This window comes from Rhopalosiphum padi, chromosome 1 (assembly GCF_020882245.1).
Source record: "Rhopalosiphum padi isolate XX-2018 chromosome 1, ASM2088224v1, whole genome shotgun sequence".
NCBI classification, from domain to species: Eukaryota; Metazoa; Arthropoda; class Insecta; order Hemiptera; family Aphididae; genus Rhopalosiphum; species Rhopalosiphum padi.
Window position 1 is genome coordinate 83,758,313 of NC_083597.1, and position 23,487 is coordinate 83,781,799.

At 28.7% G+C, this 23,487-nt stretch overlaps 3 protein-coding genes across 4 annotated transcripts; 2 read left to right on the forward strand and 1 right to left on the reverse strand.

Moving 5' to 3' along the window:
- Positions 1–620: 620 nt before the first annotated feature.
- Positions 621–15,689, forward strand: LOC132931722 (tubulin alpha-1C chain). The gene is made up of 4 exons (XM_060997676.1): positions 621–779; positions 10,674–10,896; positions 11,783–12,324; positions 13,770–15,689. Exons 1-4 carry the CDS (start codon positions 777–779, stop codon positions 14,352–14,354), a joined length of 1,353 nt encoding a protein of 450 aa, XP_060853659.1. The 5' UTR covers positions 621–776; the 3' UTR covers positions 14,355–15,689.
- Positions 15,690–19,414: 3,725 nt separating this feature from the next.
- LOC132932317 (uncharacterized) lies at positions 19,415–21,400 on the reverse strand. 2 transcript variants are annotated; one of them, XM_060998637.1, is made up of 3 exons: positions 21,242–21,400; positions 20,806–21,114; positions 19,415–20,738 (listed from the first exon to the last, which is right to left on the reverse strand). In XM_060998637.1, exons 2-3 carry the CDS (start codon positions 21,106–21,108, stop codon positions 20,604–20,606), a joined length of 438 nt encoding a protein of 145 aa, XP_060854620.1. In that variant the 5' UTR covers positions 21,109–21,114; positions 21,242–21,400; the 3' UTR covers positions 19,415–20,603. The 2 variants fall into 2 exon arrangements, with proteins under 2 accessions (XP_060854620.1, XP_060854618.1); XM_060998635.1 differs by lacking the exon at positions 21,242–21,400 and having other exon boundaries at positions 20,806–21,220.
- Positions 21,401–21,587: 187 nt separating this feature from the next.
- LOC132932309 (alpha-1,3/1,6-mannosyltransferase ALG2) lies at positions 21,588–23,221 on the forward strand. The gene has a single exon (XM_060998624.1). The coding sequence runs from the start codon at positions 21,872–21,874 to the stop codon at positions 23,060–23,062; it is 1,191 nt and encodes a 396-aa protein (XP_060854607.1). The 5' UTR covers positions 21,588–21,871; the 3' UTR covers positions 23,063–23,221.
- The last annotated feature ends 266 nt before the right edge of the window (positions 23,222–23,487 follow it).

The window sequence follows — 23,487 nt, forward strand, 5'->3', positions numbered from 1 at the left end:
TATTTAGACTCAAGCAATTCCTATCACTCCTTCAAAGAAATACATTAAATGACTAATATGAGAAACGAAGGAAATAATAAATATTTTTGCAACACTATAAACTGCGTCCTGTATGTATGGGATAACGATGAGACGTAATATAGTGCGTCGATAAAGTCGTATTTTGGGTATACTTATACATACCTTTCATCTGCAAATCAAGTGCAGGCTCATAAAAATATATATTTAAATGTAAATAACACAAGTAGGTATAATAATTTTCAAGGAAATCGTCCTAGAAGCGACCTCGGTGTAATCCATTTGTGGTCATCGACCAACGACTGCAGGATCTGCAAGTGATGTATGCAACCCTACCAGTGGATGAACAGTGGGCGGATATACACATATATAATATATTATTATATATATTATATTATTATTATTTACGTATACGGTTTAATAGTGCACATATAACTGGTGTAAGTGCATATTAAATATCCAAATCGTGTTTTTTTTTTGTTTTTTCATCATTATTATTATATTGCGATGAGGGCGGTGGAAGGGGCCGCTGACTCGTGAGTCGCGGGTGCAACCGACCAAGACGCATACCCGTATTACAGTTCTCGTGTACGGCGGTAGCGGCGGCTGTCGCGCCTATATAAGAGCGTGAGCACGGTAAGTGACGCGTCTCAGTGTCTTTCATTAAGCCCGTACGAAACAACTTCAAACGTCGCCGAAAAACCATATACACAGTCATTTACTGTTGAGACCAAAACCGCTGCAAACATTCGACGAAGATGGTAAGTGGATATTAGAGTTTTTTTTTTTATTATTATAATTATAATTATTTTTATTTTTCTTGTTGTTAAAAATTTATCGAATAGACTTTTGAGTCATTGCGTCGCCGGCGTTCCGGAACGTTCGACGACATTAGTCACGATTTTCTTCGTCTTTTTTGCCGCGCGCTTTCCATTTAGGAAAATTGTCATTTCCCGAGACGACGGTTACGTCTTACACTAAAACCGTCGCTAATCGATTTGACCGTTCGTCGTCTGCAATGGACAATATATTATATACATACCTATACACATTTAACGCTGCACATCTGCGGTTTTCACTTCCTTTTCGATTCGTTGTTTCTGTAAATCCACTTTTATGGGTGTGCAGGCGAAGGAGAGTAAAATAAAACACGTATTATATTATAAATTTCTCACATAATATTTTCTCCGAACTTAAATAAAAACCATTGATTCTACACGAGTGAACGAACCCCGTATATAGTATAGTACACAGTGTAACACATATACACATTTTATGTTGATGACAGTCGCTACACATTATATCAACAGCCTGTCATATAGGTACGCATACATGTGCATGTGTAACAAATCGCTAATAATTGCGGTGGACACCGTGAGCGTATTGAGCGTATACTCCATCACACCACATTAAATTTAAAAGAGCTATACATTCTATAGATGTCGTGGGAACATGTGAAATGATGGAAGGTCTTCGGTTAAGAGTTAAACTATTTTAAAAAATATTGTTTAAATTTGGAATATATACCAATGCTATTGAAATTAAATATATAAAACAAATCCTAATAAATCAAAAGAAATTCGTTATTATATTATAATCATAATAAGATTCTAAAAAATCAAGTTTTTCGTTTATATTAAACAATATTTTAAAGTTGAACTTATAGAAAAAAAAGGTTTATAGTTTTACATGAAATTGTTTTCATATATTTCATATATATATATTAACTTTTAACAGATGATAATTTTATTGAATACAATATTTGAATTATTTTATTTGTTTTACAATTTTTCTTCTTCGTCTCTAGAACATAAATTTATTTAATATTTTATACAAATAAATATTTTAATATTAAAATATGTTGTTTGAGATTTAAGTAAATATAAAAAAATTAATATAATCTTAAATTAGAACATACATAATTATACCAATAACAAGTTACAATTATGAATATCTTCAACAATTCAAAAAAGTGGATATACTTCAACATTATTCAAAAGTATAGCGTAGTTGAAGTATTTATATTTTATATAGGTACCAGGCACCTATTCAATTGATTGATAATATCTAGCATACGCGTATAACTTAGACAGTACAATTTTTTATGTATAGAATTTTAACCACTTAATATAAATAATATTATCTAATAAATATAAGAAACGTAGATTTAAAAAAAATAATACTTAAATTGTATGTAATATGTATATTCTAGAAACTCGGGTTTGAATTTTGAAAAATAAACATATTGTTTTTAAACGTAAAATTTCTTTTTTGATGAGAAATAATTTTAAAACTAAAAATTTTTTTAATTGTTTTTCTGTTTATAAAAATAATATATATGTTTATATTATATGTATACATATTAAATAGTTTTGTTTAAATAAAATATCTTTAATTATCAGTAAATATATAGTAAAAATAATATTGCATTAAAATGAAAACGGCTTTGCGTGACACCTTAGTTATCAATATTTTCGTGGTTAACAAATTAGGATGTAATCATACAAAACAGTTTTTTTGTTTCATGGTTATTGGTGTAACTTTATAATGGAATTTTTCTTTTCCTATGACTTACTTTTGGTTTACTTTTTATTTTGTATAAAGTCGAAAAGCCAACTTATATAATATAGGCACCTAATACTATATAAGTACTTATAATATATATTTATTTTATATCTAGATATTATACATAACAATAAAATAACTATAATAATCGTTGTATTAATATATAATATTATTCTAAAAATAGTAATATAGATACTCGAAAATTTTTTTACTAGGTATCTAGGTAAACATAAATATACGTACATAATACATATTTAATAATTTGCGATTAATGAAACTTCTTTTAGTGTAATTACATAATCTATTACACTACCAATGTATAAAATCAGTTATATTTTTGTCTTATTTATTTTTAATTCATTCGTTGTCAATTGCCTATACAATAGTGAATAAAATAATAAATAAGTAACAATTTTTTTTCAATACTAAGTAGTTTCTATACATAAGTGATGGTCCTAAATGGCTAAATGTTTAATATTTAATGAATGACTATAATATATTATGATAATATTTCATTAATAATTCCATTTAGGAAAAAGTACTCTTTAAGGAGAATTGATGTGTTGTAATAAAAAAATAGCTTAGTGTATTCTTTTTTGTCGATCGTTCAAAGTGTCTATATTTAGTAGGTAGTTAGAGTATATTATGTAAATTAAATATGCATTTATAATTTGATAATTTGCTTTATATTATTACGAGTTTGATTTTATAATGTATTATGATGATAATTAACAGTAAGTATGAGATTTTTTGATAATATCTCATGCCCATTAGTATACAGCTCAAAAATGTCAAAATATTTTGAAAAAAAACGATAAAATCCCTCAAAATAATGACATGTGTATCGATAATCACTACGAATAATAAATAATAAATTATTAAAATCACTCATAATAGGTTAGGTACCTTCGTATTCATCAGAACTATATTTAATATGAATGATCCACAGTCATTTGCGTTATTGTGTGATACTGTGATAGTAATTTAAGCAGACATAATTTGTTTTGCAACAATAAAATAGTTGAATATATGTGTATGTATATTAGGTTTCATTAAAATGCGAAAACAACGAGTAAAAAAAAGTTGCTTAGTCATCTACGATAAGCCACATAAAAGCATAATGGGTGTGAAATTTTTTTTTTCATCGACCATGTGCTGCAGTATTAAAATATATTGGGTTTCAACAAGAGTTCTATGCTATATACGTGATAATACGTACTTTCAAGATCGAAAGTATATAATAGATGAAAACAATCCCGTTATATTGGATAGACATGTTTTAGAAAAGAAATACGGCAGCGATGAGGATTGCAAATGTGTTAAGTCTTAAGTATATAATATGACAACTGACAGGCGACAGAAATAATAATGTTAACAATATTATATATAATTTATAAAATAATGTTTACAATAGAATATAAAATAATATTATACATAATACCATAATGTGTTTTTTGAGTATTAATATTTTGGAGTTGAGCAGTAATAATAATTATTTTAATTAGGCACCAACATAAAGAATTAAAAATGTTTCTCAATTTTGATAATTTAGATAACATGCGTTTTATAAAGAAAGTAAAAATTTATATTTTTATGTTTAAAAATAATTAAAAATAATTTCAGATTATATTATTGATTATATTTTAAAGTTAAGAATAGAGAGAAATATACCATATTTATAATTAGAAATATTATTTTTATTTAAATTATTTTAACAGCATTATGAATTACTTAATTAAATTAATTATTATTTCCGACTAAACCCTAAAGAATTATCATAAATACATTAATAACTAAATGTGTTGAGTTGCAGCAATGTTATAACACTAAAAAAAATTTAAAATTACCTATTTTTTTTGAGCAAAAAATAAATGTTATTATTAGACTAAAAAAAAATAAAAGTACAATAAATTATGACATTAATCGTTATTAGATTTAGTTAGGTTTGGTAAGATCGTATTATATTGTATTTTATTAGATAGGATAGTGATAGTTTTCTAATTATTTCTAAAATTAATCATATGTAAGAATATTAAAACTAAAATACATTTCTTTATAACCTTGAACTTCTGCATAATACCTATGGAGAATAATTATATCATCATAATAACAATATTTTAATACACTCAAATTAATTATTACTTATTGTTAAATAGTACCAGTATAATTTGTATTTATTTAGACTTAAGTAAGAAAATTGGAACTTAACTTTAAAGAGTGGAAAAGAATTTCAAGATAGGTATGCATTAAAAAATAGTGTTTATTTTCGTTCGTCACTTCGTCAATCGTCAGTAATCAAATATCACAATGTCAGTTAAATGAGTCAATGAGTGCTTGTTGCCTGTTATCGTGGGTACCTCTAACTGATTATCGGAAGAAAAATAATAAACAATAATCAAGTATTAAATATTTTAAAACATCTATAATTATAAGGTTTTATAAATATTAAAAAACAAAAATACAGCTGAAATGAAAAAGATGTATAGGTATTGATTATTATACATTATAAGTTTATGGCTAAACAGAAATAATATTTTTTTTAATGATACGATATTTTTAATAAAACAAGTACTTAATCAATTTATCAAGATACCTACGTTTTATTTACTTACCTATATTATCTAAATTAAATTAAAGTTCTATCTCACATAAAATTACTATAACATAATGTATTAGTTCACTTAAATAAGTAGCAATATTATATTAAACTGACAGCTATCACCTATCAAGTATTTAAGTATCTAGTTATTTATTATAACTTTTAATTATTATAGGTAATCTGATTTTTTTTTTTATTATTTTCTATTTTCAACGAAATATTTTTTAATTAACTTAAGTATAATGTAGATAGACATGTAATGCAAAAACAAAATAGTAATATACATTGTATTCTTTATTTTTATCAAATTAAATAGATTGACTTTTTAAATTATTGAATTACTCGATTCATGATATATAACATATATAGGTATAATAGGCACAAATTGTGTGGAATATTTCTAGTTATACACTTCAATTTTATAAATTAAGAAGTAGGTACTTTAATTGAAATTATGTCGATGGTAATAAATTCTCCTCAATAATGTGAATTGGGTGTGCATTGATAAAAATGATGTAATATAGGTTGTTGTCTATATTTTATATATTTTAGGGACATAGAAATGTATTAGGTTTTTTTCAGGGTTAGTGTCAAGGCAATCATTATTAAAACAGTACTTAGAAGAAAATTAAGCAGTATATATAGACTATGGTCATATGGCATATGACGATCAGATGATGTCTATTACGATTTTTGAGATATCATGATGTATCGAGGCTATTGGGTTAATAATAACGATTTTGTGCGCGTATTGGGAGGAATTCATTAATAAGACGATTGACAAAAAATACACTAACTGTGTGGCCACTATAATTTAACTGTATGTTGGGCGTTTATCTCAAATGTATCTTTTGATGAAAAAATCACTGTGCAATGTGCGTCTTTATTTTATCGACTCCATTGAAATAAAATACCTTTTGACTCCGTCGGCTATTGTTCATACTACGTATTTACCTATATGGCTATATCGACTCCGTAGTCTTAAATGTGTATAAGAAAAAATGGTAGAAATTGGCCAATAGACAATAGTTAAGATTGTATTAATATTTCACTGATCAATTAATTTATTAATGTATAATATTATTATTATGTATTTTATATACCTATTAGTATAATGAGTTTCGTCAATGTGGCACCCTGAATTCTATATAGGAAGTCAATAGCTTATCATGATTGACATTGCCGTAGCCAGGATTTTTTTCGTGGAGAGGGGGCTTAATTTTTGATGGCCAATTATGACAACAAATTAAGTTTACACTGTATTTCTGACAATATAATTCATATAATTATACATATTAATATATTATGGATAGATCAAGTAAGTGTGTTAAGAGCGGCGTTGCTTTATCACCACAAACAATAATTAAATTAATAAAATTATTGTTGTGTCTGAAATTTCGGGGGAGGGGGGGTTGAGCCCGGAAACCCCCCTGGCTACGTCATTGGTGATTCATATGATACATTTATTTATTTAAGTTCTAACGGACCAGGCCAAAATACATAAATTATAATATTTTTATTTAATAGAAATATTTAATTCAAAGTAATGATTTATTGATTTATATAATATGTATAAATTTGAAAACAAATCAACTAGATACTATATGGTCATCAGTCAACACTTTTAAAGTTCATATAGATATAGTTTTAAATTTAAAGTTCTAGTGGATCCACAGGTAGTAAATATTAGTATTTAATAACTACTGTTAGAGTATATATTATAGTTGGCAAAATCAATATCCCATGGAATTGATATTATACTTCACCAATTTTTTATTATTGTAGTACTTACTATACAGAACAAAGAATACCCAAAATAAGTATCATGTAGGGATAATTTACTTTAGAAATAATTACTTCCATTGTTAACACCAAACAAAAAATGTTTACCATAATTCTGAATATTATTCTCTCCAGTCTCCATAATACTCACACATTGTTGTCAAGTATTTGAATTTAGATAATTATAAAATTAAAAAAAAAATCTTTATTTAATATTATGTTCACTTAGGTATACAAAATGATTGTGTTATATATATATAAATATATTGTTATAATATCCTATACCTATTAGTCTAGGAAATTTATTTCTAGAACGTTTATATGAGAAATTGTCGCGTAAAAGTGCTTCTGTACAATTCCATGCGTTATATTTATTATTTTTATCATTATCAGTTTATCACTATCACATCTTAATTCATAATAATTACAACCGCCGCCCCCATGCAATTATCCACCTAGCCCAACGCCTATATCGTCCGGTATATTATGCGTCGCTCGTCCTTAAATTTATATTATATTATCTTATATTATAAATTATACATATAATATAAATGCTCTATTATAGTATAATATGCCTGACAAAACCCATATAACATAATATAATAATTATGGTAATTGTTTCCATTAGCGATTTCTGTCGTTTTTCATTTTTATTATCGCCGTTGTCTTTATATTTTATTATATTTTTTTCACCATATCCGACGGAGAGAGAGAATATACCCACACACGCACCAGTTTATATCTAATTTCGTCGCCGCTCCCGTCCGGTAGACAACAGTATGATTACGATATTAGATTTGTATTAAATATATGTAGGAATTGTGTGTCGTATGATGGTTTCCTGTGTCCCAGGGTAATTCGCAATTTAGTTCTCCCATTTTATTGGTTACGGTGGGATTACGATAACATTAAGAGTCTTCCGTTCACCACAACGCCTCTCGTATATATTATTATTTATTATCATTTGCCTTTCATTTTCGTAGTCTTCAGTCGAACCATTTTCGGATCGCTAGTCATCTCACGACTCGACGATGACGATGACAACTAAGTAAAATACATAATAATAATAACACTGAGTAATAATATAGAACACACTAAATCCGAAGACACGGTTTAACGCGTTGCTGTCGTCAAGTGTACATAGTACATGTGCAGAAAAAAATCCATTTGAGCATAAAAAAAACCATCATTAAGAAAAATAAGCAATTCAGATAAAAACAATACGTGTTTCCAATCATTATTATTTTTATTTTCTTACGTTTTTACATTTCAAACTAAACCTATCTATCTTGTATATTATTTTTTTAAATAACACCATGTGGATAGAGGTAATGACAATTAAGTTTCGGACATCTATCTATATATTTCGGTATTCTTACGAAGGGAATGATCGTTGACTTATAGTTTAATTATTGGTATTTAATGAATTTTCTCCGCACTCATTACTTGACGTTTACTATTATTACCACATTATGAATGTATACCATGTTATAATCGAATATAAATATTATAAATATTACTAATTATAAATTAGTAATAAGAAATAATAGTACCTACTCCTAGGTCCTGATAATATTCTAAAGTGAAATGTATATTACGAATAATTATTTAGTAATATATGCAAATATGATGGAAAATGTAAATCGATGTAAACTACTTTTATCTGAATTTATAATTAACAAATAAGTTATGTCGATTAAAAGAAAAAAAATGTATAGGTACAAAATGTTATTTGCTGTTGATATTTCAAAGATATAGTTTTAATAAAAGCAATGCTGAAATATTATTCCCTTGTATTTGTTTCTAAAAAATACTTGTAGACTTTGTATTTTTACAACCATGAACATACATTAGTGATTACCGATCTTTTTATATACATAATAATCTTTGTCGATAATTTCCATTATTGCCTATTAAATTCACGCGCTGGTTCATTAATTTTTTTATGTGATGAATTTCGAGTCACGGAAGTTATATATAACCGTATGTATTTATAAATCCAAATCAATCTAATTTCATAAAAATATCCGAATAAATTAAAATACACTGATATTTTAAAAGATACACGAAACTAAAACATTATTGAAAATTGGTATTAATATATATATTAAACATCGTATACGATTAGATAGAACATGTATCAATAATGAAAATTTTACCCCACGGCACATTTTAAAAACAATCAATACCTAACCAAATTTTAATTCAGGTATAGTCTATCCAGCGAGAGAACGCGCCGGTTCTGCTCAACCCCTCGCGTCACCATGCTATCAAGACTGGTTCACTCAGGGCCGGCCCTAGTGATTTTTTATACGTAGGCACAACTCAATTTTGCCGCCCCTGTGGTCTAATCATTTTTCTTCCAAATAAATAGGTGACAATTTTTTTTTCTTAATCAGAACTAAAATAAAACTTTTATAGTTTATACAACTACATAATAGTAGGTATATATATTAGGTAAAAATAGTAAAATTACACATATTTAAAATAAAATGTTTATTCATTTAACATCAACTTAAAAATTTAATTTTCGTGCTTTTAAAGCTGCAAAATCTTTTACGAGATCATCAATGTCCAAGTCGTCAGCGATTTCATGTTCAATTGAAATTGTTGCTAGTCCTACCAAACGGTCTTGTGAAATTGTTGAACGTAAATAGTTCTTAATAATTTTCAATTTAGAAAAGCTTCTCTCTGCTGAAGCTGCAGTTACTGGTATAGTTAGCAATTTCATCAGTACGATACTCTTGAAAAAATTGTTTAGTTTTGTTCAATTGATAAATTCGATTGTACTAAAAATATGCCTATTATATAACTAACACTATGCGTCGCAATAATAATTATTTGTCGTATATAACCAATTTATGGTATTTCATAATATGTACGAATGAAAGATAATAGTATAATACTATGTTAAAAATAAAACTTAAAATAGGTAATATTCATTTGAATTTTTGGTACTTTTATGTTATCCCTACTACCGTTCGATGCCGTGACTACCGTGGCTCTCAATTCTGTTATCTCGACTACCACGCCGGTGCCGCGATTGCCGCGGCATAATTTATATTTATTTAATATCGTATTTTGACGTTTTTTTGATAATTTTGATGATTTCATGTTTTATACATGATTTAAGATATAGTACTATTTTAAATAACTCTCCACTACTGTGATAATTTATGTGATTACTGATAATAAACGTTATACTAATACAAGGTTTATAGATTATAATATACATTATTATATAAAATATGGCAATTCATGTGTATTATGTATTAAAATACGGAACTATCTTGATAGTACTATAGTAGTCGAGATAACAGAATTGAGAGTCGTGGTAGTAGGGATAACAGAATAGTACCGAATTTTTTTTATATATTAATTAGGTAATATTTTCAATTTTTTTCATAACGATGTCAAAAAATGCCGCCTTTTTAAAAAGTGTTCTTAATGCCGCCGTAGGCCTGGGTCTACGTCGCCTATGCCTTAAGCCGCCCCTCGTTCATTTTAGCTGGGTATCATTGAGGTTAGCGCAGAAAAACTGATTTTGGTCGGTCTGTGGCACGTTCTCTCGCGGGACAGAGTATATAGTTATATGGGCAGTTATAAAGTATAGAAAAACATAATAATTTACAAGTCTATAATATTAAACATATTTTATCAATATAAGTAATAATATAATTATTAATATTATTCATACATTTATTTTTAGCGTGAATGTATATCAGTACATATTGGTCAAGCCGGTGTCCAGATCGGTAATGCGTGTTGGGAGCTATACTGCTTAGAACATGGCATTCAACCCGACGGACAAATGCCATCGGATAAGACGATTGGCGGCGGCGATGATAGTTTCAACACGTTTTTTAGCGAGACCGGAGCTGGAAAACACGTCCCGAGAGCTGTATTTGTCGATTTGGAGCCAACCGTTGTCGGTAACCAATTTTTTCCCTACCTCGTATTATATTAAATGTACTTAAAACTGTCATCAGACAACCGTATAATAGAACAATATGTAATCAATGATCATATATGTTTTAAAAACAGATTGTGTTTGATGAATCTTTTTATGCTTGAATGATCAAAGTATTTAATTGTCCATGGTACCTACTTATTGATTTTTTGTATTTTTAATTATACTCACTCTAGCTATTTTCGTATAATCATATCTTTCTCTATTTCTCCTTCTTTTTCTTATTACATCCGATTCACCTTTACTCATAAGTTATTAATAAATAAATAAATGTTATTGATGCATATTTTTATACTTTATAGTGCATAATTTCATGCATATTTTTAAATGTTTTTAGAGAATAAACATCCGTTACCTACTCATAACATTATCAAACCATTTCAACATATTCACTCTCGTTTTGTATGCAATTCGTGCTACTCCTGTATATTACTCTTATTAATTCATTATGGGTAGAATGAATTAATTTCTTATTCTATCTTCCCTTGTCATTCCACAATTCCATATTGGCCTTCACGGCTTCACATCTCCGTTTCACTTACCTTGTCTTCCGTTTTATTGAACACTACCCAATATTCGAATCCATACAACATTTGTATACCAACCATACTGGCTTTGCAGTTATTATTTTATAAAATTTCCCCTGTAATTTCAAAATAAATACATCTAAAAACTTTATCCAAAATTGTATACAAATTATACAATGTCTTCTGTGTTATACACACAAGCCCGTAGATCCTTCCCTTTTCAAGCATTGCAATTTTCACTATACTAACGAATCATGGCGTATTATGTAATTGTATATATTAAATTATAATTAAAGTCATCAACTAATGTTGTTGTTACAGACGAAGTGCGTACCGGCACGTACAGACAACTGTTTCACCCCGAACAGCTGATCACTGGCAAAGAGGACGCCGCCAACAATTATGCTCGTGGTCACTACACGATTGGTAAGGAGATCGTAGACATTGTACTGGACCGGATCCGGAAGCTGTCTGATCAATGCACTGGGCTGCAGGGTTTCTTAGTATTCCACTCATTCGGTGGCGGTACCGGTTCCGGGTTCACGTCACTACTCATGGAACGGCTGAGCGTGGACTACGGAAAAAAGAGCAAGTTGGAGTTCTCCATTTACCCGGCGCCGCAAGTATCCACGGCCGTAGTAGAGCCGTATAATTCCATATTGACCACACACACCACTCTCGAGCATTCGGATTGTTCGTTCATGGTAGACAACGAGGCTATCTACGATATATGTCGCCGAAACTTGGACATTGAACGGCCCACGTACACCAACCTGAATCGATTGATCGGCCAGATCGTGTCTTCCATTACAGCGTCGCTGAGGTTTGACGGCGCGTTAAACGTCGACCTGACAGAGTTTCAAGTAAAAAAATCACAATAAAATTAATAAATACCCGAATACATACGTATTCATACATACATATCGTCTTTCATACACAATGTATTGTAGTTATTATTGTTCGAAAAAAATTATTGTTGCAATTATTGTATATCTAGAGTAGGTACTTACGTCTTTTTCATTGCCCTAAAACGAATATTTTACTTTAATCTATGAATCTATGACCATGAGTATATAAGTACCTTAAGGCAATAGGGCTATACCTTGCCATTGGATCTCTAAGCATAGAATTATTATGGAACTTAATTTGATTAAATGTAAACTGATGTATATTAACAGAATGGAAACCATGTAAGCTCCTAAATTGTGTTGATCATTATTGTGTAGATTATAAATCTAAATATCAAATTTTTGAAGATAAACGATAAAATACTATGAATTTACAAATTTACTTAAATAATTTTATAATTTAAAATTAAAAAATGAACATATTTTATCAGTGGTATCAACATAACCATTATAGAGTTCATATACCTATTTCCAATTCAGTTTTGCTAGATTTTATTAAATTGCTAAAATTGCCACCATTGTATTTACTGTGTATAAAATCGTTGTTATGTTGTTTTAATAATACAAATGTTGAAACGAAATATACAATAACATCGTTATATTCTTTTCTGTGATAGTACATTTTACATGATATGACGACGAGTCCATGTAATTGTCGTTTGTTGTATACTTAAATAAATAGCATTTTATAGGATGTATTATATATATATATCCACATATTTTGTCTCCGTTATACTAACGATCAACATATCATATTTTACGTTCAGAATAATCCATTAGGCTATTACATTGAATTTTAGAAATTATAAAAGTAAAAAGTAAAAACATTAACTAAGGGCTATACCAAAGTTTATTTTGACATTTTAATTTAGTAGAAAGTTATCAGCATTTTAAATTTCACAAAAAATTTACGATTATGAAATACTTATAATAATTGCTTTAAAAATAAAGTATAAAAATAAATAGTTAACATTGAACAGTAAGAAAATGCAAGTGTCGCATATTTAGCATCAATTCCAACTATATCACCGCATAGATAACAATAATTTCATAAGACATTTTGTAATTATTTCTAGTTTAGGTATTGTTCTGTTATGTGTATAATATATTAATCTGTTATCAAGCTATTATTGATCTAGCTAGTTATTTTACTGTGGATTCAGTCAAAATTAAAAGTATATATTATAAGTACTAAGGTACCAACATAAATAAAAACTTGGTAGATATGATAACTATATGGATAATCTGACTTTAAATTTGTTAAAAAGAAAATTAAACCCGTCTTAAACATTTGAATAGAAGGGGGACGTAGAGGGTAAAACTCCAACGAGCTATTTAAAAAAATATAATATAATATACAAATAATAAAGGATTGCGTGTATGTATCTGATTTGGTATAGACGAATCTGGTGCCGTACCCGCGTATCCACTTCCCACTGGCCACCTACGCACCGGTGATATCAGCCGAGAAGGCGTACCACGAACAGATGACCGTGGCCGAGATCACCAACGCTTGTTTCGAGCCGGCCAATCAGATGGTCAAGTGCGACCCGCGGCACGGCAAGTACATGGCGTGTTGCATGCTGTACAGGGGCGACGTGGTGCCGAAGGACGTGAACGCGGCCATCGCCACCATCAAGACGAAGAGGACCATACAGTTTGTGGACTGGTGCCCGACCGGATTCAAGGTCGGCATTAACTACCAGCCGCCGACGGTGGTGCCGGGCGGCGACCTGGCCAAGGTGCAGCGGGCCGTGTGCATGTTGTCCAACACGACGGCCATCGCCGAGGCCTGGGCCCGGCTCGACCACAAGTTCGACCTGATGTACGCGAAACGAGCATTCGTACACTGGTACGTGGGCGAGGGCATGGAGGAAGGCGAGTTTAGTGAGGCCCGCGAGGACTTGGCCGCGCTCGAGAAGGATTACGAGGAGGTGGCCACCGATTCGGCGGACGGCGACGGCGACGACGGAGACGAATACTAACGACCATCACTCGCACCTCCACCGCCACCACAGTTTCAACACCGCGACGAACGACTGCCGCCGCCCGACCTCCCGGACTGCGATCTCTCTGGTCACAAACATTTCCGCCCTCGAGTCTCGCTCGTACGATGAAAATAATCTAACAATAATATTATAATCACTGCTCGAATTTGAAAAATGAGTTGTCATAGACTTTTCAGCATAACTATAAAAATATACATACTCCGATTAATGTACAGTGTACACCAAATAAAAATTCAATAAGATATATTATTATATATTATATATCACAGTGGTCCTAACTCATGATTTTATCATTAATGCATTTTACAATTTATTAAACTTATCTTAGTCAATAAAGGACCGAAGAAGGTGCATTATAATATATTAACAATATTATATCAACGTTGAATATGGTTTTCAGAAATATTTTTGTAAAAGAATGTACCGTCCCCTTGTCTCAATAAAATATATTAATAGAAGATCTTTGTACCTGTGTACCCCTTCTTATACAATTCGAGCTTTGAATATTAGTAATAATATACATCTTAAATACAATACATAATATATATATATATCATCTCACCTCCAACAGGAATCGGGCGCGGGCTATATCGTTGAAATGGCTATTTTGAATTTATATAATACCTATATATCGTTTTTAATTCTGAAAATTGAATAATTTATTTACACTAACGCTTACACTCGATCGACCATCTGTTTAAATATAATATTAATACATGAAGATTATTTTTTACTAGCTAATAACTAAATTATAATATTGTATTAAACGTGTTGATCGGTGGCATAATGGACTGCAGGAATTTTTTATGGTGGAGGGGTGGGTAGAGTTCATAATTATCACAAATCATTAAAAAAAAACAATTTTATAGTAATAAGAATTTGTATGTTTTTTCGGTTGTAAAATTTCAAGAGGGTGGGATTTGAACCCCTACTCCCCATTCCATTTATTTCCGTATATATAATATATTATATATTATACAGCCCCACATTTGTTAAACAGATCGATTGCATATTTATCATATAATATCTACGCGCGTATAACGACTAACAGTACCTATAGATTAAGTCGTATGTGTTTTTTCTTTCAAATTTGTTCTTTTTAGCTTAAGATATGACATTAACATTAATATTTAACTTAAAACTTATTAATTATTATTGACGTTAACTAACGTAGATATTAGTTTATAATATTATATATACTTAAATATTTTTACGATAGTGTTATATTATGTTATTGTAATGATAATTTAAATTCGTTTGTAGACAAATAATAATAATAATATAATAATACATTTTATATTATATATATAATGCTTTTTACTCTCTTCTTTGATAAAAACAAAGAATTGAACAAAAAATCCCTTGTTTAATTTTGTATCCATTTTACCTGGGTATTTACATCTTTACACCTTTCAGGTTTAAGAAATATTTATAATTTTAAGTAATTGGATATTATAGAGAGTTATTGATAACGTACGATAGAGGCAAAGTACACCTGCAAGGTGCAAGATGCATCTCACTCACTCTCACTACACCTGTGTGCAAATGTGCAATGCGTAAATTGATTGATTGAAAAGATTGCAGGGTATTTAAATTTTACATTTTGGTTGTAAGTACTTCAAAATTGACTACCATATGTCAATTTCTGTCTTTTAATTTGTATATAATATATCAGGATTTTAGTTCTTATAGATTAATTATAGTAGCAATTTAAAGTATAATATGTTTCTCAAAGTAAGTATTCTATTTAAAATTGTTTTATAGCTTTTACAACCAAATCAAATGTTTATATTATATCATTTAAATAATTAATTGACTGTAAAATATCATTTTCTGACTCCAATAATATCATGAGTCCAATTAAGTATTTTTATTTATACTAGATATTCGTTCTGAATTTGTTTTTAATTCTTCTAAGTTTTGATAATGCTCTTCTAACAGAACAATACTTACTATACAGTACTTACTACAGTACATAGGTACTGATGTAATTTAATATTGTAAATTACTATGTATTCAAATATAGTATATTGTATAAATGTATTTAATTTAAATAATATTATACAGTAGAGATCGTTTATTATGAAGTTCAAATTTCAAAGGTAACTTAACCTGTATACAGGAAAAATAATAACCGATAGCCATAACAATAGAAATAAAAAAAAAGATTTATACTGTATAGATTTTGCATATTATTATGCTTATTTTTATATGCAATTACGATAAATAGGTTATCTTTGATCATTCTTCTATAGGTAAAGAACTAAAGAAAATAGCATATTTCTGCATATTAGTCATATACCCTTATTACCTATATTTATATATTTGAATAATACAATTTTATGTTTTCCGGACTTTAATAAAAGTATAAAAAAATTTGTAACTCCAAGTTTGCTATTTATAGAAGCTTTAGAAATTTTTGAACAAGTTACACTTACAGTATCTATTAATATTTTAGAAAATAAAACTAATAATATAGTAATAAATACAATGTTCTAAAATTATCAATAAAAATAGAAACTTGCTGGTATTAAAATAAATTTATAAAATTTATCATGGCGAGAATGTTGACTTCAAGAATTCTTCTCAAAGTTTTTTCCTAGAAATATTACAAGTTTTAAATATATACCTATTCACAATGAACGTTTACGAAAATGAAGTTTTTCTGCATATATAATCATATTCGTACAAACCGTCGTTATAATTTAACTGAAACCAATATGAAACATAATATTATCGTTACTTATTGTTTTTAATTAAATTGTAAATTGCAATTTTTTTATTATTATTATTTTGTAATAAGTAATTAGTTATAGATAAATAATTGTATAATAATATTTTTTTTATAATGAATCAAGATTTTTAATAATAATCAATAAATAATTGTAACATTATAATATAGGAAAAAATTAAATAGTAAGATATTTGAATTTTAGATTCTAAGCGGAAGAATGTATTGATTTTACAATGATGAGGTACCTGTTTTTTTTTGTGTCTGGGTACCAGGCACGTATACAGGGGAGGGGTGTTCAATCCTCCCCACGAAATAATTTCGAGTAACGACGAAAAAATTGTTTTATTATGTTGTGGCACAATTTGTATTGCTAAATTTTGTAAACCCCACTCGACATTTTTTTTTGTATACATGCCTGCTGGGAACATATTTTGTGGTAGTAAAAATATTTTAATTTTCAACTTCAGCAACTTTTCTGATAGAAAAGTGAATCTAGTTGGTATTTTGGGGGAATCAAAAGTAAAAATTTCGCAATATTGTTCTTAATGATCGAAATAAACAAATTAAAAATTAAGAAAAAACGAAAATTTTTACGCAAAACCAATATTGTATTTTTAAGTAACTCTAAAAATAATAACCGTAGATTCATGAAATTTTCACCGAATGTTTATATTAACATTATATATATTACGGTCAAAGTGGGGTAGTCGGGAATTGTGCACAGTGTCTGGGTATTATGCACAATGCCCAATTTTACTGGTTAAAGTGAAAATAAAACATATTGCTCGGACATTTGTGTACGATTTTCTTATTTTGTTGTAATTTAAAAACCATTAACTTTAAAGACTTGAAATGTTCACCAAATGTTTATTTTATTATTTTCTATACATAATAAAATGTTCATATTATTTTGACTTGTTTTGAGCTATTTATAAATATTTTAAATTTTAGTTTTTTTTTTTAGTTTTTTTTATGAATGTCAATGAGAAATTTTTATTGGGTTTAAAAGCTTGAAAAATTAATAAAAAGTTCCTCGTTAAGTTGTTATAACTTATAACAGTAGTTAAAAATATTAACAGGCATGAGTTTTTTCATAAGCATTTTAAGTTCAAATTTTGACGAAATTCATCATATTCTCGACAATCTGAAAATTAATTGTTGTTAGATATTCATAAAAAATGTATTTTTTATATATAAATGAAAATTCAATACATGGTTTCTCATATGTTTTTATGATAGCAGTTGAAAAATGTTAAAGATACAAATGCATAATTTTTTTCTATAGTCAAAAAAATGTAAAAAATATACCTATTATTTATTAACATAATTTTTTTTTTTATAGATATTTATATTTAATTTCAAATTCGGATGAAATTAGTTATCTACTTAAAAATTATTTGTTGAAACTTTCATAGTGACATAGTACCTACCTACCTACATTTATATTATTATTATACTACTTAATGATTTTTTCAAATGTTTACTTAGGTATACCTACCATGAACCTAATCATGCCCTGATAAATCACCTCTGCTCAAAATCGTTTTTTGTATACAATCATATTTGATCGTTGAATCTAAATAAAATACCTTCCATTATAGCAACTAATAACCTACTATAAACAGAGCAGTACCCACTACTCACATAACCACCTTCTTTTTGCATATTTTGAGCTTTTAAAGTGCATATTGAAACTTTTAAATACATATCATATAATTTAAAACAATTAAAAATCTGGCCTTTAGACTTAAAAGTGTATATTTATATTATACCTATAAGGACATAATAATTTAGTTTTTGTTACCTACCTACTATATTCACGTCAAATAATAATTTTTTTGACATGTTCATTTTAGTTTTGGTAAACCATCATAATCTTTCCCATTTGCTCCTCACACTGTTCCAGTAATTACACTTGTGTTTGGTAAGTGTAGCACTCACTCTCTCGAGCAGTTAGTCATTTATAATACCTATAATATTATGTTTAATAATTAATAGGTATAATTTATAACACTATGTAGGTAAAACTTGTAAAACTGCAACTACACTGGTAGTCATGTCATACAATGACAAATATATTTTTGTTTAGCAGTAATAACATGTATCATTAAACATGGTTAAAATAAACACTTAAAATTATTGTAATTGTATAGTAAGCTAGAATGTATGAAAAGTAGCCAAATGGTAGTTTTATGTTTTAATTAGCTATAATTATGTGTAAACTGTACACACAGTAATTTAAAGCAGTACCTTTTTTTAAAAGCCAAAAATGGGCAAGTAAGTTTAGGTGAATAGTTCAAAATATTGTTTACAATAGTTATATTGATAAATTAATTAACATTAAAATATACATTAATCAATTACACATTTATTTTTACTAAATTGTTACAACTTAAAAATAATAATTTTACGAGACAAAGAATGTTCAATTATTTTTAGAATAAGTCAGGTATACAGTAGTTTGGGATAAATAGATTAAAATAATATTTATGATTAAGAAATAAGGAATAATATACAACAACTTTGACTTTTGTCACAATAAAAATGGGAAAATTATAATTAAATATATTTATCAAAAACATATAACACAATAATAAGTAAAAAAAAAATTACAAAAACATTTATTTTAAAAGTAATTATATTAATAAAAACTTGAAATACAAGAGCAAACATAAAAAAAATTTAATTTTTCTAAAAATAAAAATTTAGACTAAAATACTTAAAATTTTTATTAGAAGAATTATTAATATATAAATGGAATAGTAATCTATGATAATTAATAATGTGTTTTTAAAGTAATAACAACAATAGTATGTAAAAAATAATAATATAATATGTATGAATTATGTACACATAGTCATTATTGTAATTTGAACACATCTATAAAACAAAATATATTTGTATACATATATTTTGAATTGTGGATTAAACCACATTTAGTTAACATAAACCTTTAATCGATTCATATCAATCACAATAGGGACTAATATATTTATTATGTTTATAACAAGTTTTTATTTTTGTTTTATAAATATATAAAATATTATTATTTCTATCACCGTCTGCAGATTAAACAAAATGTATTTTTTAAAACATAAAAAAAACTTAATAAAATGTTGTAATGTAAACACTAAGTATAAAAAAAATACATAATAGTTTGAAAATGAATAGTTTAAATAAATCATTTTACTAAAAAATAAAAATATTAGGTAAAGCAAAAGAAGACTTAAACGAGTTATTAATACAATAATACCTAAAAAAAAAAAGATATACTATGAGATTTTATGAAAAAGTAAGTTAAATGAAACGTTAAGAAAAAAAATGGTAAGTTTCTATCACATATTCAGATTTAAAATATTTAATATTATTAAGTTAATAAATACTTTTCTAATTTTTCTAAAAGTTGTATGAAGTATGACGTAGAAATATTTTTTTCTTTCTAAGATGTCGTCCCTTGGTGATGATATAAATGTTTATTTACATAAAAATTATTACATGTTATAATTTTCTGGTTGAGTAGATGTAGTAGTAATTAATCCATTTGCGACTATTGCTGCAGATACAGCTTGATTGAAAACATCATCGCAGTCTATTTCTGGAGGTTTACATTGAGGTTGTGACACAATCTAAAATTAAGGAAAACATCTATTGATTGGAATAAAAATTACATTAGATGAACATTTAGGTACTAACTGTTTTATTTTGCAATTGCGGCTGATGGAAATTATGACTCTGTAGACCATGTTGTTCAATAGCCATTTGTACAGCAGTATCTTCCAATACTTGTCCATTATCAGATTTCCGTTGGAATTCAAGCCACAAATCCTTAACCCTGTTGGCTTGTTCGACAAGATGGTTGAGTACAGCTGATCGGTGAGAGGCTATTTCCATTTCGACATTCAAGTGATTGTCAAGTATACAAAGGCCGTGCATATGATGCTCCCAACGTTCTTGCCGTTGGCGAGCAGCTTCGTTACGTGAAAGGTCGTCAGTCATTTTAGTCTGTTTAATCGAGAAAAAGAAACACTTCAATTGCGGAACTTCAAAAGATTGTACGAGCATGAAAAGTGGGTTAAAACAGTCCTTGAACTGCGTCATATGTCTTACGTGTACGCAGTAATAAACTTACTTGGTATGTGGGTAAACAAGATCGTTAACAAATTTGCCAAGACATTGTAAATTGTTTTTAAAACTTAAAATATGATGATAATTTTCAAATTTTTCGATACGAATCCAGGATTCAGGAAGCAACAATATTTTTAATTATTATTTATTATTATTGTTTTTGATAAGTCAATAATATTATACATTGATAATTATATTTGTTTCCATGCTTTTGTATATATATATTAGTATCACAATCACGGAATAGTCCTTATGTATTTACCACAGAATATAAGAAAAACAGACGTATATATGTGTTCGTGATATTGACGGGTCTACAACGGTACAGATAATAAAAGATATTATTATCAGCTATGGGTCGATGTCACGGAATAATATGTACATACGTGATAACAATATTATTTGAATTTTTGAAATTTTGTGACAACTCTTCTAAAATATAATAAAATATAATAACAGTTAAATATTAATATACCTATCGGATTTTTGCAGCAATTATTATAAGAACAAACGTCGGACGGCTTATAAAATAATATAATAATACATTATTATACTATATACACGTGTTGTTAGTGACGTGTCCGTTTGCCTATTAATATAGTTACATGTTTTCGGTCGAGGAGAACGTCTCACGATGAAATTGAACGTAGTCTTCCTGCACCCCGATCTGGGCATTGGCGGTGCCGAACGGCTGGTGGTCGACGCGGCTATGGCGATGAAGCAATCGGGACATTCCGTTCGGTTCGTCACCAACCATCACAGCGTCTCGCACTGTTTCGAAGAGACCAGAGACGGTACGTTGCCGGTGACTGTCGTCGGCGACTGGCTGCCGAGGACGGTGTTCGGCAAGTGTTACGCGCTGTGCAGCTACGCGCGTATGGTGTACGCCGCGTTGTACCTGACGTTTTTCAGTTCCATCCACCCGGATGTGGTGTTCGTCGACCAAATATCGGTTTGCATTCCCATACTGAATTGGATGTCCTGCAAAGTACTGTTCTACTGCCACTATCCCGATCAACTGTTAGCCGCGCACGACCACGCCTTGAAGCGATATTATCGGCTGCCGTTGGACTGGCTGGAAGAGAAGACCACTGGGTGCGCTCACACGATCTTGGTCAACAGTCATTTCACATTGGACGTATTCAAGAGGACGTTTAAAAGTATAAAGACAGTGCCGACAGTCGTCTACCCGTCCATAAACACAGAGTTTTTCGACAATACTGAAACCATACAAGTAAAAGATTTAATAGACGTGGACAATTGTAAATACATTTTATCCATAAATAGGTATGAGAGGAAGAAAAATCTGGGTTTGGCGATCCATAGTTTCAATTTGTTATCCGACAAGAAAATAAAGCTTGTCTTGGCGGGGGGTTATGATCCTTTGAATTCAGAAAATATTGAATATTTTCAAGAGTTAGTGAATCTTGTTCAAGATATGAAACTCGATAAACGTGTTATATTTTTTAAATCACCGTCAGATACTATAAAAATATCACTCCTTAGATATTGCTTATGCTTGGTATACACTCCGTCCTTTGAACATTTTGGTATTGTGCCATTAGAAGCCATGTACTGTGGTAAACCTGTTGTGGCAGTTAATAATGGTGGACCCAAAGAGACCATAGAAAATGATCACAATGGATACTTACGAAATGCTGAACCTGAAGATTTTGCTGATGCTATAAAACAGTTAGTAGAAGTTGAAGGAAAGGCTGATTTATTTGGAAAGCATGGTAAAAAGAGATTTAATGATATTTTTTCATTTGGGGCATTTAAAAATAAAATAGATAGTATATTAGAAAATATATATAAGTCTGAATAAAATACAACTTGGATTTGTATTTTGTGATATTTGATTATAAGTCTTATCTTTTTTTTGTTTTGTTTTGAAGACAAACTTAACTTTTATGGCTTATAAATGTATTACAATACCTACATTTTAAACAGGGCACTAAAGTTAAAAGTATATATTTTTTCTTAATGTAATCTTGTTTTTATTTCACTATTTGGTGATATCATATTTATACTTAGGATCATTTAAATTATAATTACACAGTTCAATTTATTTGAAAATCTATCATTTTTGTCATCAATAAATATTCAAGGATGAAAAAAAAAATTCCTCAAATATTTGTCAGACCTGTTTCCAAATATTTTTCCTCTTGCTTTTTCAAAGTGTTAACCAATCATATATAATAATATTATTTATATATTATTTTATGCTATAAAAATGAAATACCTAGGTAT

Excerpts from the sequence above, each read along its gene's own strand:
- LOC132931722 (XM_060997676.1), top strand. Across the intron at positions 10,897-11,782 it reads TTTGGAGCCAACCGTTGTCG|ACGAAGTGCGTACCGGCACG; the intron begins GTAACCAATTTT and ends TTGTTGTTACAG. Across the intron at positions 12,325-13,769 it reads TCGACCTGACAGAGTTTCAA|ACGAATCTGGTGCCGTACCC; the intron begins GTAAAAAAATCA and ends GATTTGGTATAG.
- LOC132932317 (XM_060998635.1), bottom strand. The coding sequence starts at position 21,210 with ATGACGCAGTTCAAGGACTGTTTTAACCCACTTTTCATGCTCGTACAA. Across the intron at positions 20,739-20,805 it reads CGCAATTGCAAAATAAAACA|ATTGTGTCACAACCTCAATG; the intron begins GTTAGTACCTAA and ends CCTTAATTTTAG.
- LOC132932309 (XM_060998624.1), top strand. The coding sequence starts at position 21,872 with ATGAAATTGAACGTAGTCTTCCTGCACCCCGATCTGGGCATTGGCGGT.